The sequence below is a fragment of the Cannabis sativa genome, chromosome 6, assembly GCF_029168945.1.
Source record: "Cannabis sativa cultivar Pink pepper isolate KNU-18-1 chromosome 6, ASM2916894v1, whole genome shotgun sequence".
Classification (NCBI taxonomy): domain Eukaryota; kingdom Viridiplantae; phylum Streptophyta; class Magnoliopsida; order Rosales; family Cannabaceae; genus Cannabis; species Cannabis sativa.
Genome location: NC_083606.1, coordinates 20779331 through 20798367, shown reverse-complemented (window position 1 = coordinate 20798367; position 19037 = coordinate 20779331). Strand labels below are relative to the sequence as shown.

At 28.8% G+C, this 19037-nt stretch overlaps 1 protein-coding gene across 1 annotated transcript; it reads right to left on the bottom strand.

The window, feature by feature from the left end:
- Positions 1 to 5569: 5569 nt before the first annotated feature.
- On the bottom strand, positions 5570 to 7942 carry LOC115694736 (fatty acid desaturase 4, chloroplastic-like). Its single transcript, XM_030621827.2, has one exon. It carries the CDS (start codon positions 6375 to 6377, stop codon positions 5661 to 5663), a length of 717 nt encoding a protein of 238 aa, XP_030477687.1. The 5' UTR covers positions 6378 to 7942; the 3' UTR covers positions 5570 to 5660.
- Positions 7943 to 19037: the final 11095 nt, after the last annotated feature.

Sequence of the window (19037 nt, the reverse complement as noted above, 5' to 3'; positions counted from 1 at the left end):
TTAGGCGAGAGTCAAGGCAATTCTATCTTATGAGCTTCCACCATTGTTTCATAATTTGCAAGTCAAGTATGGTCGCCACCATTAGGGTGATCCATACCATACAAAACACTTACAAACTACTTATCATGCGAGGTTAAACGGTGCGAAATTGCTAATGAACGTTCCTCCATTAGGGAGGATTACTCACTAAAACAAACGCGGTGTAAAACCCACAATGGAGATCGAATGTCTCTTGATAATAAAGCTCATTATTTAAAAAGAGTTGTATTTTCTTTTATTCTCTTTATTTATTCTATTTATTTTAAATATATATTTATTTAATTAAAATTTCCAATTTAGAATGAAAAATTCTAAATATAAATTTTAATTTAATATTTATAAATTTTACTTAGATGGATATGAAAATAATATGAATTATTTCCATCTTAGTAATAATTTCCAATAAATATTTAGAAAAAATATTTAAGTTGTTACAAAATTAATTAATTTACAACTCAAATTTAATTTTCTATAAATATATATTGCATTTCGAAAAATTAAAGTATATAAGAATACAATTTTCGAAAAATGCATATTAAAATAAAAAATAAATCCTGGAAAAATTATTCTAATTTAATGTTGGCCCAAAATTAATTAATAAAATTAATTTACAACAAAAAAATATAATTTTCCTATTTAATTAAATATATAAGAAAAATTTCAAATATTTAAGTAGATGATGAAAATCAACTTAAATATTAATTTTCTATTTAATTAAATACACTAGAAAAATACTTCAAGCAAAAATATCATCTATCTAGATTTTCCTTCGACTAATTAATTCAATTTCTAATAATATACTTTAATTCAATTTATTTTAAATTAATCAATAAATGAAAAAAATCATTGATTTAAGTTGATCCAAGAATTAATTAAAATAATTAATTTACAACTTAATCTATTTTTCAAGATAAAATTCGAAATTCTAGCATTTAAGAAATGCAATTTCGAAAATTGATTAATAAAATAAAGAAAAATATATTTTGAAAATTATTTAAATTTAGTTGAAAAATTAAATTTCAACTAAAAATAATTTTCTATTTAATTAAATGTCATGAAAAAGAAATATTTAAGTATGATGATAAAATCAACTTAGATATTTAATTTTCAAATTAATTAAATGTATTAAATTCAAGAAATAAATAATTAAGTGTAGAGAAGACTTAATTATTAATCTCTAGTTTAATACTAGGAAAAATATACTTAAAATAAATTGTACCAAAATTAATTATTTAAATAATTAATTTCACAATTTATAATATTTTCCTATTTAATATTAGAAATAATAAGTAGTCTAGAAATAACTATCTAGAAAATATCTTATTTGACTAAGTATCTTTTCCACAAAATTTGAAAAAATATCTAATTTAAGTTGTACTAGAAAAATCTAGAACTTAAATATTTTCAAATTTAAATTTAATTAAATATCAAAAATTAAGTTGTAACCACTTAATTTGAAAATATTCCATTTTAAGTTAATATTTGAAAAGATATTAACTTAAAAAAAAATATCTAAAGAATCTTAATAACCAATGCCTAAAATTCCTCAACTTAATTTTGAAATTTTGAATTCAAAAGATATTCAGATTTAAGTTGGTTAGTTGAAGATAACTAAATATCAACTTAAATAGGAATATTTAATGAAAAATTTAAATTAAGTTCCGTAAAGAATCTAGATGGTTATAATTCTATATTTAATTAAATACAAGAAAATACATATAGTTTAGCTTAGAATATAAAATTCCTTAAACTATATTTTTCTTAAATTAATTTCAAAATAAATGAAATTAATTATGTTGCTAATCAATTTTATTAGGTTAAACTAGTTTAATTAACCTAGTACGATCATTCAAATCGAGCAAATGGGCCTTCACAATTGGGGTGGTTTGTGTGAGGGGAGTCTTGGAGTTCGGTATGTCGTACCCACTTCTATGGCTCCCAACTCTCACACAAGGCCCAAAAGAGAGGAATTTAACCTTAATAAGAACAATTGTTATTAATTGAATAAGCCCAAAACTAAATGGGCCTAAATAAAATCTATCAATGACTATGACATTTTATTTAGCAACATTAACCTATATGCATCTATAATAAAATTAAACACATAGGCTCACACAGGCACACTTTGGATGGGTCCTATCATGTTGCTAGGTCATACACGGATGAAAGAAGATTGTAAAATTTACTCCGTTACAAATTATTAACTTGACCAAGGGAGCCATCGGATCATTAGATTCGGCAAAAAGTAACCATGGCTATTTGCAATCAAGTAATAATAGGTTTTAAAAACTTACACATAAGCTAAAACACATACTCCTGCAACAAGGTTAGTTGGATAGTTGGATGTAGGATTTATTTAATTTTAAATTAAATATTTAATTTCAAAAATAATTAATTAAATAAAAAAATAATTTTTCGAAAAATTTAAAAAAAAATTTGAAAAATTCGAAATTTTTTTTTTTTTTTTTAAAAATTAAAATTTAAAATTAAACCTACAATTTTTGAAAAATTAGGTTTCAACCAACCTAAATATCATTTCAAAAAAAATTTGCTAACTACTTTTAAATTTTAAATGTTATTTTATAAATAAAAATTAAATAAAAAATTAGAAAAGATAAATAAATATCTTTTTCAAATTTTAAATTTAATTTAAATAAATAAAATAACAAAATTTAAAAAAATTAGCAAAATATCTTATATCATTTAAAAATTACATAATTATAAATATCTTATTTTTAAATTTAAAATAAGATAAGATATAATCAAATTTTAAAATAAGATAGATTTTTAAGCAAAAAGATAAATACTAATTCTATTCGAATTCAAATTACACTAATATCTTGAATTAATTTAAAAAAAATTAAATTAATTCAAAATGATAATTAGAATTGAATTAGGAATAGTAATAGTATATATACAAAACCATACAAAAAATTGGAAGTTAATTCCATGAAAAAGTATGAAAAATTGAAGAAAAAGGAAAAAAATCCGAAACTGTACGGACAGTTCTGCGATCATGAAACTATCAAGACAAATTTCCGATTTTGTCAAATCTTCAAAAAATCATAACTAATTCAAATAAAATCCAAATTGAGTTCTGTAAAAGGCTAACTTGCTTAATTTTTTCCATACTATCCAATAAAAATAATTCCAGAAACGAAATCACAATTATTTTTCACGAAAATTTCACAAACATCAATCAATCATCAAATAACACTCAATACAACATGATACCATCCAAAGAACATACAAACAATCGTTTTAAAGTCCAAATTTCTTGCAAGTAAATCAATTACCATGGCTCTGAGGCCAGTTGTTGGAATTTATTTTACCAGGATCTTAGATCTACTCACAAGTATGTTTATTAACATCCTAAATATGAACTTTCTAAAACGATGAAATAAACACATATAAAGTTTAGGAAACCTTACATTGGGTGCAGCGGAATAATATGACTCCTTCCGTTCAGATATCTAGCCCTTGATTCCTTTCTGTAGCAGAGCATTATCAATATCTGAACCTGGATCTCTTTCTCGAATCTTTGATGCCGAATCTCCTTTCTTGATGATCTTTCTTCACGATCTTCCTCACTATGATTGAGGTATCACTTGATGTGTGTGGGCACTACTCTAATCACTAAGAGAGGTTCGAAATATTGAGGAAGAAAAGAGAGAGAGAGTGGCGGCTAGAGAAGAGAGTGGAGGCTCGGGTTTTTCGATTCGAAAGTGTGTTATTTTCTGAAGCCTTCACTATCTATTTATAGCATTCCTCTAGGGTTTGATTTGAATTATATGGCATTAAAATAATGAAAAAATCATTTAAAAAAGCTACAAAGGTGGCCGACCATACACTTAATGGATTGGGCCTTGGGCTTTGCAATTTTGCAATTTTAACACCTTTTGTATACCGATTTTCTCAAAAATGCCAATTTCCTAATTCAATCATTTAAATGCCAATTCTAACTATTTAATAACTATAAATAATTATTAAATAATATTGTCATTTATCATATTTATTAATTGAACCATACAAAGTATCATAATTAACAAATATGCCCCTATAAACTCTTTCTTTACAATTTCGCCATTACTTAGTGAAAATTTCACAAATAGACATAGTCTAATTCGTGAATTATAATTGATTAATCAAAACCAATTACATGAGTCTTACAAGCAATATTATCTCAACTAGTGGGGGGACCATGGGTCTATATAACCGAGCTTCCAATAAGTAGATCAAGAATTTAGCACTAAAATTCACTAACTTATTAATTCTTCGTTGAATCCACGCATAGAACTTAGAATTGCACTCTCAGTTATATAGAATGCTCTATATGTTCCACCATATAGACACATCATTAGTTATCCATTGTTATAATCCTAATGTGATCAATGATCCTCTATATGAATGATCTACACTGTAAAGGGATTAAATTACCGTTACACCCTACAATGTATTTATTCCTTAAAACACTTGACCCCGTATAAATGATATTTCAGCTTATGTGAAATGAGTACTCCACCATTTATGTTCGTTTGGTCAAGCTCGAAGGAGATCATCCTTTGCTTACTATTCGCCAGATAGAAGCTATAGATTCCATGTTTATGATAGCGCTCCCACTCAATTGCACTACCGTGTTCCCAAAATGTACGTATCACCCTGACCTAAAAGTAGGCTTAACTAACAAATCAAAGAACACGAATAGCCTTTCAAGATTGAGCCTAATCATATCAGGATTAAGATCATTTGATCTAGGATCAACTAGGCGATATTGACTTGAATAGATATTACGGTAAGTTTAATAAATCTAAGTCAAAGTTCAATATCGGTCCCTTCCGATGCATACTCCATGCATCCAACCTGAGCTTTACTTTAACCAATGTTCTGGAAAGAACATAGTATTTCTCCAAATAAAAGTAAACTCTTGTTGTAGATTATCATATCAGTAAAACCCTGTGTCTGATAAATCTAGGAAACTTTATTCACATAGTCATGTTTACTTTCCAATGTGTTGACGGCACAATAAACAGGATCAAGTATGTGAAAAGGGTTTCAGATGAATTTATACATTATGTACATATAATCAAGAAATAAATCATGTGAACCATGCAACATTAAATGTTGTTTCTGATCTATATTAATAAGTAAATTTGATTATATTGAAATGAGTTTTATTTAGGGCATAAAACCCAACAATATTTTCATGGAGCTCTACAGTGTCCCACTAATAATGGTGGGCACTGTAGACTACGGTATATATTTGTTTTAATAATTAAATAATATATTTTAATATTTATTAATATAATTTATTAGATTTGATAAATATTTATATTAAAATATTCTTATTATATTAATAAAATAATATAATGATAAAAGAATATATTTTTTAGTATAATTTTTAGTGATGCAGTTGGAATTGAAAAAAAAAATGTTGAAATAATAATTTTTTGGTGTAAATTTAACACCAAATATGAGTTTTACCATTGAAAATGGCCTTAACAAACCTGCCCCTCAAAGACCAAATCTGAACAAATTAAAATTGACTTCAGAGCAGCGATCGTAGATAATTATTCCAAAATTAATTATATGAAGTAATTAACATTATGGCAAGTCCCTTTTGTTCACTTAGGGTTGCATTCACACCAGGACCTTGGAACTAACTGTAGCTTGAGAAACATAAAATTTTCTAACGTTTTAAAAACATTTTGATTGTCCAAGAAATGATTCCAAATCCCACTTACTATGCAATAATGGGTGTTGTACGGTGGACGATGATGGGCACCGTGTTGCGATCGCGACAGAATAATGCCGAGATCTTGTAGTGCCACCACGACTGGCGGAAGCTGGTTCATAGTGCTGTGAGACCAAGCATGAATTTGTTGGCTAAACATAATGCAGCCAAAGCATATACTAACAAAGCCATGAACGATTGGATCATGACATAAGAGGTTTAAGGGAAGCACAGCAAAAGTCACAGCACGAGTAAGGGCATGCACATTGTTTGCAAATTGACGCTTAGTGATAGAGCATGGCAACATATGATGACCTTGAAATTCTTTAACTTGTTCACCGAAGAAGGGAGTTGAGGGTGTTCCGTAATTGTCAATCGCCCAATGGTAAACTCCAGACAAAAGATCAGCCATCACATACCCAACCAAACCAGCCAAAGTAATGACAAACAAATTGCTCGAATAGGGTGCACCAATAATTATCGACTTCATGAAAGAGACCAGCACAACGGTGCACCCAGTTGCAACCCAAATTCGATGAGACCACGTGGACAGATAAGTAGGATCAATAACAATAGGGGAGACAACGTTTTGTGTTACGGTAGACATCAGCAAATGCTTATAAATTTAACTAAGAAAAAAGTTTATATATATAAATATGTATATAATTTACACAGAGGCAATGGAACAATTGTTAATTAGACATGGTTCATTTAGCTTAATTTATCTCTTCCATTTCGATCTTTAGTGTTGAGCTGGTGCACTTTATATTCTCGACCACTCAACAAGTACAACAATTACTACACTATTAATCAAAGCCTATCAGAGTGAATGCAGTCTGTAGAGTCCTTGATCTATTGCAAAAATCTGCCTGACTATTTATTATATGAAAAGTAGGGTTATTTGCGGCAAAACCCCCTAAAGTAGGGAGGTTTTTGCAACTAATCCCCAATTCTAAAATTTTTGCGGTAAAAATCCCTAAACTCAAGTTCTGTTAGCAATTAGCCCTTTCTGTCTATTTTTGGCTGTTAACTGCCATGGTAGAATGTCCACGTGTACACAGTATACACGTGGCACAATTTTATTGGTCCACGTAAATAAATATTTAAAAAAATAAAAAAAATTAATTATTTTCAAAATAAAAAATAAAAAAAAAATTATTTTTCTTTAAAAATTAAAAAATTTAAAATTAAAAAAACAATTTTAAAAAAATAAAAAAATAAAAAAACAATTTATTTCTTTTTCTTTTTCTTTTTCTTTTTTTCTTTTCTTTCTCTTTTCTTTCTTCTTCTTCTTTTATCCTCCCACTGCTTCTAACCAGCCCACCCTCGTATTCTTCCTCACCAAGGACCAACCCATGATTCCCCAGATCTAAAACCATCGTCATCGTATCCGTGCAAGCCACCAGCGACCCACCCACCAGCGACCGTAGCCCGTGAAGTCAACCAAAACGCCATCATCGACGCGTGGGGAGGTGGAAGAGGCGAACAGATCCATCAGAGAAACCGCAGGCTTAGAGAAAGAAAAAGAAAGACGGTTGAGAGATCTGAAAAGAGAAAGAAAAAAAAAAGAAAAAAACCTGTTAGAAGGGGCTGATTTTTGGAGGGGGGTTCGGCTAGGGTAAGAAGTAGATGATGGGGATTTGTGGAAGGGAAAAGGAAGCAGGCGTGAAGCTTGATGATTCGCATTGGATGGGTCGGAGGTTTTCGGTGCAAGAGGTTTCAGAAAAGGCGAAGAAGGGGTCGGAGGTTTTGGATGGGTCTGTGGCGAGGGAGACTTCTTCGACAGATTTGAAGAAGGAGAAGAAGAAGAAGAAAGAAGAAGAAAGAAAAGAAAAGGAGAAAGAATTAGGGGTTTTTGTTTTTTTAATTTTTATTTTTGTAAAATTGTTTTTTTAATTTTAAATTTTTTAATTTTCAAAAAATTAATTTTTTTTATTTTTTTATTTTTTATTTTTAAAATAAATAATTTTTTATTTCAATTTTAAATATTTATTACGTGGACTAATAAAACAGTGTACACGTGGACATTCCACCATGGCAGTTAACAGCCAAAAATGGATGGAAAGAGCTAACTGCTAACGGACTAGTGGTTTAGGTAGTTTTACCACCAAAATTTTAGATTAGGAGGTTAGTTGCAAAAACCTGTCCACTTTAGGAGGTTTTGCCGCAAATAACCCATGAAGGGCTCGTTTGGAACGCCGTATTAGGTCGTATTGTATTGTATTGTATTATATTGAATTGTATTTTATGCAATATTTTTATGTAAAACTATATGTGGTATTAACTTTTATGGACACCTAAATATATAATATTTTAGTATAAATTAAAGTTTAACATAGTATTATATAAAAATATGATATATAATCCAATTCAATATAATACAATACAATACAATACGACTTAATACGGCGTTCCAAACGAGCCCGAAAAGTATTATAAAAGCCTTGTTATGCTATTAGACTGGTTAAGGTGTCACCTCCACAAATGATGATGACTTAATGGTTTGTTAGCGCTATTTCTGTGTTATTATTAAAGACTATTTAATATTTTTGCACCGTGGATGTGGATTTTTGATCAATGATATGTATTGTCATGTTATTTAAAAATATTTTTTTTTTATTGAAAGTTTACTACATAAAAAGAAAAAGTTAAAATAACACCAGCCAGCACTATTGTAGGAAATAATAGCTGTATTTGTGTTGTAAGAAAAAATAACTGTAGTAGAACTGTTAAAAAAAGTTGAGTTGAGTGTTTAGTAAATTATAAATTTTAAAGTACTGTGAGTTATTAAGATATATTGTAATGATAATAATAATGTTATAATCTAGTTTATTATAATTAAAAATATGTGTAAAAGTTTATTTTATGTAACATTTTATTTTTTATATATTTTTAATTTTTTTCAAATATAAATTTATATGTATTTAATATTTTTAATTACAAATTTTTTAATCACGAATGATAGTTTTTATTGCTCATAATTTTCATTATGACTAAAAATAAATTTTTTTGTTGTAGATGTGTGTATATTTTTGTTTTAGCTTTTGGTATTAATATTTCTATCTTACAGAAAAAAAATAACAGAAAATTTTTGGTAATTGTTAATGGTTTTTCTTTTTAAAGTTTCTAGTATATTCTTGTAAAATAAAATTTATATAAAATTTATAATGAAAATGTATATTCAAGTATATTTAAATTAATTAAAAATTAATAATAATAGTTAGTCAAAGTCTAATTAATTGAATCCAGTAGAGAGGTTTGGTTTAAACAAGCAGAAAGTATGACAGAATTAATTTATTATGCTTTACATAGCCACATGCATTTTTCACATAGAGAAAGGCTAGGGTGCAACAGTGTTGGAATTAACTTAGTTATTTATCACCATACAAAAATAATAAAAGAAATTTTAGAGCACTCACAACAACAAGTAAGTTATAATAGCTAAAAAATATAAATTTAAAAATTATCAACAATTCATTTTTGATTAAATGTGCTAAAATAGCTAAAAAATTTAGCTAAGTACGATTTAATCTCTAAATGTATCTACACACTATTTGTTATTCAAATTTATTTTATTTTAGTATTATTTTTATTATTTCTTCTTTTCTCTTTCTTTCTCTCACTTATTTTTCATTTAAATAATTTAATAATATCTAAATATATAGGAAAATTTAATAAAATATGTGTACATTAAGAAAAAAATAACAACCTCAACAAAAGTTAAATCACTATTTGCAATGTAGATTTATATTTCATATCCCAAAATTATGCCTCTTATATCAAAAACTTCACCCATTCTCTCTTTCTTTTATAACATAAATTTTAAGCACCTATTGGACCACTATCAGACCATATTGTGCATTTTATCAATCATCGTACCACCATTAAACAACTATAGAACCTTCATCCCTAACTCGCAGGTTACACTACTACCGTACTTACCATTGCATCATATCGGACCATAAACAAAAAAAAAATCATAAAAAATGCAGATTTCACCAAAACTCGATTTTTTACCAAACGATAAACAAAAAATACTAAAAAACCACAGATTGTTTGTTTGTATGTTCCAGTGGTGGTCGTTGGTCTTGGGTTGTCGAACACGCACTAGGGAGAACCAGAAAGAAAGGGAGGGTCGTGGGTCGTCGGCCGCACACCAGAGAGAGGGAGGATCGTGTGTAGTGGTGCGGTGGTGCAATTGGTGAATTTTGGGGTGGTTTGTGGTGGTCGGTTGGAAGAGAAGGAAACAGATCACAAAGCGATGGGAAAATAGAGTATAGAAAGAGGATTTTTTTTTGGGAAATTTTTATATATATACATTATATACATTAATATTACAAAAACAACGTTATATAAAAACAATCCATTCATATACCGTGACACGTCATCACCATACCGTTATTAACCGGGATTATTTTGGAACCACCGGCGATGAAGGAGACGCGCCCACAACTCCACTTTTCTCGGCCATCCCTGCGCGTGGTTAACCTGATTAAAACGGAAAGAAACCAAACCAAACTTGAACGAAGAAACACCATTGACGGAGACCTCGACAGATCTGAAAATTGGAGAATCGATCATCATATCTCTCAAATACGTTGTTGTATACAACAAGAAAATCATCATCTCTCTAAATCGATCTACAATTCAATCGACCAATAAACCTATCAGCTGATCACAACAACAAAAAAAAAAACAAAAACCAGAGATCGTTGCTTCGAGGAAGAAGAAGTACGTCAACTTCGACATCAAAATAAACTAATAAGTTTATTGACGTATGTTTGATTATAGTTTACTATGTATTATAAAAAATAAATTGTTGTTCCAACAAATAGAATCTACTAAGTTTATTGACATATATAATGGTAGACTATAAAAAATGAACTGAATTAGGATTCCAATATACGAAAAGAAAAATAAAAATTTGTTTCAATATGCTAAAATAAACTAATAGATTTATTAGCATATCCGATGATAGGCTATATGAAAATGCTACTATGTAAACAAAGAATGAAAATATACTTCAATATCTCAAAATAAACTAATAAGTTTATTAGGCATATATGGGTATACGCATATATGCCAAATAAACTTATGAGCAAGGAATTTCATCATATTCAAATCTTTGACAAGTGTATATATTGTTATTCAGGTTTACTATATAAGACATGTTACAGTAATGTACTTTGTATACAAAAACTATGTAGGTTTACGATGTAAATAAAAAATATTATGTTGTAGAATTTTATTGGTAGGTTTACAAACCACTTTTTGGGTAAAAATTTAAAAAATCAATTCAAAAACTTAAAAAACGTGCCCACGCGCCCAGTTGGACATGACCTCCATCTATTCCAACTGACACTTACGTCACCCCATCAACTCAGCGTGCCCAACAAGTCAAAAAAAATGGTTTAAAATGAAAAAACGGTATAAATAACGGTATATTTAAAAATTTAAAAAGTAACGTTATTATTAGAATTAAATGGAAAAAAACGTGTCAACATGTAATTTTCCCTTTTTTTTTTGGGGTTTTTTGAAATGAGAAATTTGGGGGTATACTGAAAGTTAGCAGAACTTATACATATTAATTTTCATTTAGATAGTTAATTTTAATCTAATAGATACATATTTAATCAAAATTGTCAATATATAATATTTAAATAATATAAAAAATTAATAAGACATTGATGTATGTTGTGATGTAAAAATTTGAGATAAAAAAATAAAAAAATTTAGTAATATATTTTAAACAATAAGTACGTGGTATATGAAGTAGTACTATTTCACTTTTTCTTGTATAACAGAGTATATTTGATAGACGGAACGGAAGTTAAAAAATCAATCACGGAACTACTCAAAATTAATCTCAGCATAAAAATAAATCAAAATCAAAAGTAATATTAATTAATTACATGAACATATTTTCCTTCTTCTTTATTAATTATTGTGGAAAATGAAACTGATTATAATTTACTAGGCCAATGATTATATATAGACTATCTAAAATTCTATCAATAATTTAAGCACTACAATAGTTATTGCTAAAGAATATCTGAAACATTATATTTCTTCTCCGGTAAAACTCAAATTGTAAAAAGAACCAATAAATATTTATTAGTATCTATATTAGACAGTACGATTATAACAACTTACTTTTATGTTATTTATGAATCTGCGAGTATTTATAGATTTTACGATATTATTAATGTATTTCAAGATATAAGAATCCCATTTTTTATTGGGAATTACTTAATATACTATTTTTTAATTTTTTTTTTAAATTTATAGTTTGAGTTACTCCAGTAATTTTTATGTGGGTTACTATGTAGATTTTAATTGTGATTTTGATAACTTTGTTGGTTACTATGTAGATATCTTTAAAAATGCAAAAAAGAAGAAAAAAGTATTTTGAAGTATAAAAATAAAAAAAATAAAAAAAAACTCCACCTTTATTTTTTGGCTGGTTTGAACAAACTCCTTCTGCTATTCCTAGATATGGTCAAAGTAACTCATTCTGCCCTTGATATTCTCGTATCCATTAATTAAAAATTATATTATAAGTTCAATTAATGAACATAACTTAGCTAAAAAATTTCTTATAGAGTGTTATAATTGAATTGGGACGTTGGTAGTTCTTCAGAGGGTCCAAATATATAATATTCTTTGGCTTAACGATCTCGAGCATTCAATGTATACTAAAATATATATATAAGATTAAGTGTAAAAATACTTTCAAGAAATAAATAGAATAATTTTAAATTATCTCTTAAGGATTATAGGTTTTACTTGATATTCCAGAGAATGAAGAATATTTTGTATTTGTTTCTCATTGTTCCCAACCAATTATCCAAATTTGTAGTCGCATTATCAAATTGCTCGACTTTATATTTTGCACCATGAAGATAAGCTTCAGGCCATTAAACTTGAAAATTTGTTTCAATTCATGTAAAGCCATCCCAAATGCACCTGTATTAAATTATTAGTGTTACAATTTCAAAAATTTCAGTAGAGATTCTCCTATAAATAGAACTACCCAACTTGTAGATAATCAATATTATGAATAGCTAGTACCATTGAATGCTTTCTTTCTTTTCTTTTTCTATCAGGATGATCTTTAAGAATGTACCGTCTATGAGCCACATATCCTTTTTTCCATTTTACAATCGACGAGTCTATGTGTTAGTGCAACAAATCGAACAACCTCGGTAACCTTTTGTGCTTAAGCTTGATAAATTACTGTAATCTAAAAAATCAATAACAATCCATAATAACACTACATTCAGATAAAATAATTCTTTCGTAAAAACATTATTGACTCAGAAAATCTGAACTAGACTTCTAAGCCACACCCGCTCTCTAGATTCATGAGAATGCAAAAGTAGTTTAAGTATAAGAGATACACAACAAATTTATAGTAGTTAACTCCATGTATCGTGACAGTAATGGAGTTACGTCTACTTCGAGTTTTTATTTCTTGCGAGATGGTACTATAGAAGAAGGCTAAGTGTTAGAAGCTCCAATTTTTAAAGAGAGAAACTAGAGAGAAAAGCTCTAACCTTTTGGGTACTTTTTGGAAAGTGAAAAACGAGCTTAAGGAGCTCTCCTTTTATAGGTGAAGGAGGCCCACAAAAATAGGAGAAAAATACAAATTAGATTTTTTTTGGCTGTTAATGATAATCTAACGGTGAAAATTAGCTCTTTGGTGGTGATGGCTATTTTTCGGAGCCCGACGGGTCCTGCTACGAGTAACTTGGAGCTTATTTTCGTAACTCTTTTGGGGATGAAATGTGGTGTCAATATCTTTAAAATTGAAGTTGAAGTGTGAGACATGACTTGATAGAATATTAAATTAGCTTTGAAAAGCAAGTTGAATAGCGTCACTCTGATCAATATTGAGTGAGCTATGATTGTCTTACTGAAGGCAGTTCATGACCTAACGCCCAGATTCATATCCCAGTGCCGAAGTTAACATCTCAGCGCCCCGTTTGACATGTGTCGTTGATAACTCTATGACAATAGAGTTATTTTTATTTAGCTCTTTTGTGCATTAAATTAACTTTGTTCTCAAGTATTTTTAGTTTATTTTAGTAGTCTTTTTATTTAGTTTTGAATAAATATTAATTTTAGTTCTTTATATATTAATTTTTATAACTTTAAATTATTCAATTTAGTTTGCCAATTCATGTATAATTAATCTCAATATTTTGTATTTTGTAGGAGTTTAATTGTAACTTTTTGGATTTGTGAAATGTCAAAATGAATCAAAAATGAAAAAATAATTAAATTATGGAGCTAATATCTCATCAAATGTCATTGGAATCACTAAATCCCAAATTAATTAATAATTATTTTTAATGGGCCTGAAAGGATTAATAAGGGAAATTTACATAAATACTGCTTTTTGACCAAAAGTTTTCAAATATACTGGGACACGGCTAACATAACTTTTTTACTGTCCAAGCCCGTTTTCTTTTCTTTTATACTGCCCAAGCCCAATAACTTTACTTTTATACTGTAAACAGTAAAAAAACACAAAAAACGGGACCTCCTTCCTGATTGGAGACGGGCCGGAATCGGAGATAACCAGGAAAAAAACATTAAATCCGGCGAAGAGTAACCCCTACTAAATCTAAGGACAGTCGAAGAACAAACAACAAGATTTACAGATATTTTTTTTTTTTTCAAAAACAGAGGTAAACACAACAAAACCCAAATCAAATTAATTCTTAAAAAACTACAAAAAAAAAATAAAAAAACCAGATTTAGATCTGAAGTTAAAAAAAACGAAAAAAATAATGTGATGTTGTTTAATTTATGATGCAAATTGATAAATCAAGGTTGTTCTAATGTTGATTTGGCGTTTCTAACAGAAAATGATTGCTAACTATACTTGAGAAACTACTACAATTGTTCATTCAAAAAATTAGGGTTGTTCTAATGTTGTTTTTGCGTTACTAATACATAATCATTGCTAATTATATGGATCATAGAAATAATAGATAAAAATACTAATAATAAAAAGTGTACATTATTTTGTATAGTTGTTTTACTGTTGTTTTACAGTTGTTTTAATATGAAAAAAAGACCAAGTAAATGAAATATTGTGAAAAATGACAGGACATGGAATCTATACCAGTTCTCATAAAGAGCAATGGACAATGGGAAAAAGAACATAATTATTTCAAGAAAATGTGGCAATGCTCAAAAACAACACAACAATACTTGAAAACAACACAGCAACAACATAATCATACACATTAAAACACCAATCAGAAGAAGGAGGGGAGTAAAAAATAAGAGAATTTGAAAACGACATAGTTGACTATGCTAAGTTGGTTGCTGAAAAAATGGTAGAAAAACTTAAAAACAACAGTAAAAAACAAGATCCATAAATCGACATCAACAACGCGAAGCTAATAACAGACAGACATCACCTAGAACTAGAAAAAAGTCAAGCATACAAGGACAATGAAACTCTGAAGAATTTCTTCAGCTACTACGCACAACCAAAGCGGAGGAAAACACCCACTGGAGGAAGGAATATAGCCAATATTACTTCAATCAAAGTTTCTGAACCCATGATATGTATGAAAGTTGTATAATTGTAAACATCTATTTGAGCAATAACAATATAAGAAACTTCAACTATATTTTAAAATAAAATGAGATAGGTGTCCTTTAGATAAGCCTTTCGGTGCCACGTAGGCAGATGATCTTACACGTGTACAACATGATAGTCAACATTCATTTAGATTCTTTATATACATAATATATATTATCAAGGACCACCCTAGAAGTAAAGTAGTCTCTATCTTTATTGCATTTTTGACACGTGTAACCAATTAGGACGTTCCATCAATATTTTATACAACATGACAAACTCTCCAGTGAGAGCCACAATTACATGAAGAAAACACTACTAAAAAATACTAAAAAAAATAAAAGAAAACACTACTAAAAAAATACTACAATAACTCCAAAAAATTGGAACATAGTACTTGAAAATGAAGAGCAGCAAACTCTCCAGTGATATTGGCTATAACCAGAAGTTACTACTCTAGAATGGTAATATTCTGATCGGGTGTACTTAGATTCCCAATCTTAAAAAAAATAAAAGAAAACACTACTAAAAAAATACTACAATAACACCAGAAAATTAAAGAATAACAAAAACAAGCATAAAAAAATAGAACAAAAATCAATGAAATCACACACCTCTACAACCCTTTTCCCAATTGTTTCCTCAACCACATCTGTTGATTGCACAATCTTTACTAGGGATTTACCCTTTCCCTAAAATTTAAGAAAACAAAACCAAAACAACAACAATACACAACATGAAAAAAAAAATAGAAAATCATAGAATAAAAGAAACAAAAAAATCAACATGCAAAATGAGAACCCCAAATAATTTACAGAGAAATGAACAATACAATGAAAATGAAAAAAAAAACCCTAAAACAACACAAGATCAATACGAAAATACCTTCACAGATTTAGGAGACTTCACAAACTCAGTTTCCAACTCAAAATCAAAGTCTGAGTTCTCCACAACAGCTCGAGGACGTTTTCCTCGAGTGTTCTTGGAAGTTCCAGCAGGTAGTTTTCTTTTAGGGGCAACAAGAGAAGTAAGGCTAAGAGGATTATCTTTCTAATTTTTCTTACCTATTGTTGGTTTGGGTTTCATTTTATGGGGTTGTTTTGGGGAATATTTAGCAATAGAGGATGATGAGGATGAACGTGAAATTGTCATTTAGATGGAGGAGGAGTAGTATTATATAGAGAAAAAGGAACAAAAAAGGGGAGAAAATTAAGAGGGAAGCTTGAGAAGAAAATGTAATAATTGAAAATTTTTGAAAAGAAATATCAAACTACCCACATGTGGAAGAAGAAGAAGATGAACAGAGATTATGGGAGAGTGAATTTGAAAATATTTTATAAAAATAATAAAACCCAAAAAAGATAAAAAAAAAAAATGTCACAAAAAGTGACACAACATGTCAAATCATCACTTTTTAAAGCATTATTTTTTAAAAAATGTAGAGGATTCCTATGAAGACACCTATAAACATATAATATATATAAACCTATAAATCATCACTTTTTATTAACAGGAATTTCTTCAGAAACACCTGATGATGGCAACACCTTCACATGGGATTTACCCTTGCCCTAAAATAAAAAAAAACAACACCAACAAAACAACAAATAAAAAATTAACAAAAACACATAAATAAATCAAACAAGATATATAAAACAATTACAAATACATAAACAAAAACAAACAAATACCCAGATATATGAACTTCAAAAATCGAATTTAACAAAAAAACAAAAAACCTCAAAAACAACAACAGATAAATAGTAAAATACCTTAACAGAAACAGGCGACTTAAGAAATTCAGAATCCAACTCAAAATCTGAGTCTGAATTTTCAACAACAGTTCGAGGTCTTTTTCCTCGAGTGTTCTTCGAAGGTCCAGCAATGGTTTTTCTTTTAACAGAAGGGGAAGTGGGGCTAGGAGGGTTCTCTTTCAGATTTTTTTTACCCAATTTTGATTTGGGTCTGGTTTTCTGCGATTGTTTTGTGGGTTTTGTAACTTTGGCCGGAGATGGTGATGAACGAGTAACGACCATTATCAAGAACTATGAAGGTATTTATAGACAAAAATAATAAAAATGGGAGGGAAAATGAGAGGGAAGTTTAAGATAGTGGGATGGGATTTGAAATTTTTTAAAATGAAAAAACCACCCACTATTACAACCGTCTAAGCAAACTGAAAATGGGGAAGAAGATGAACAGTTGAGGTGAGAGAGATTACCAATTACAAAATTTAGATTCGAAAATAATAAAAAAAAAATAAAAGAAAAATACATAAATACAATACTTTTTGATCAGAACACATAACCGTCAAATCAAACAATTAAATTTTTTTTTTTAAAAAAAAAAAAGAAAATGTGGCAAAACCCTATCGTGACAAGTGGCAATGATAAATCCCTTACACGGCTAAAGTTTAAAAGGCAGTAAACTGCCAAAAAAAAAAAAACAGTATAAATGTTGTTTCCAGCGTGGCACAGTATAAATGTAATAAAATGGGAAAAATCAGTAGTGGGTGTAAATTTCCCTTTTTCATTAGGAAACATTGGACATGGAGGGTTCAATTGGTTTTGATGTTTATAAAAGTGACAAGGGTTTTTCAAAATAGTAGTGCAAAGCAACTATTATATTGGTTGTGTCTATTGGGCCAAAAGCTTATTGTTTAAAAATGACCAACAAAACATAAGAGAAATGGGCCACATGAGGTTTTTAGAAAAACCAAAAGTCCATCATCTTTATATACATATAAAATAATAAAATATGTGTATCAAAGGCAGCAGGCGTGACTTGAAGCAAAGAAGCAGGCGGCTGGATTTTTTTTGGAGTCCTGACGCGAAGAGCAAAAAAGAAAAAGAAAAAAAGAGAGAGAGTCTTATTTGAATTTTATTTAGGAAAAAAAACAAAAAAAAAATACAAAAAAGGAAAAAAAATTACAAAAATACTTTGGGCCGGCCCATTAAACATTTATACAGTCTATATACAAATATTTACAAAAATACCACATGCACTAAGCCTTCAGCTGTACAAAGCGAACCATGAAGATGAAAATACGCGCTCGTTTCAAAACCGCAAAACAACCAAAATGAAACCAAAACGAGAAAAATACAACTATTAATTCTGGCAAAATCAACTGGAAAAGAATACCTGCAATGATCTAAACTGAAAATGACGAAAAAAAAAAACTCAGAAAAATTGTGAAGAAACTGAAATTACACATTTGTTTTCTGTTTTATTCGATCAAAACAACTCCCCCTAATATCGAAATCCAGATTCATGAAATGTAGATCTGTAACAAACAGATCTGGACCTCCCACCAAATTCAAAACAATGTATGATGTGAAATTTTTTAAAAAAACCTCATGAATAATACATCTACGTTATATACAGTTACATTTTGATTTATTTTTTTGTTTTGGTTGCCTTATAGTTGCATTATCGTTTTATGATAGTTTATATATTATGCAAGAATTTAATTTGATGGGGGACTAAGAAATAGTAGTTATACATAGTAAGTTTTGTGCAAATAGTTGCATATTAATTTTATAGTGAAATAACATATGCAAGTAGCAAAACTATAATAAAACTACAAAACAACTGTATGCAAGTGCAAATAGTTGCCTTATAGTTGCATTATCGTTTTATGATAGTTTATATATTATGCAAGAATTT

Bases quoted from the DNA above. Each gene is read 5' to 3' on its own strand.
- LOC115694736 (XM_030621827.2), bottom strand. From the start codon at position 6,377: ATGTCTACCGTAACACAAAACGTTGTCTCCCCTATTGTTATTGATCCT.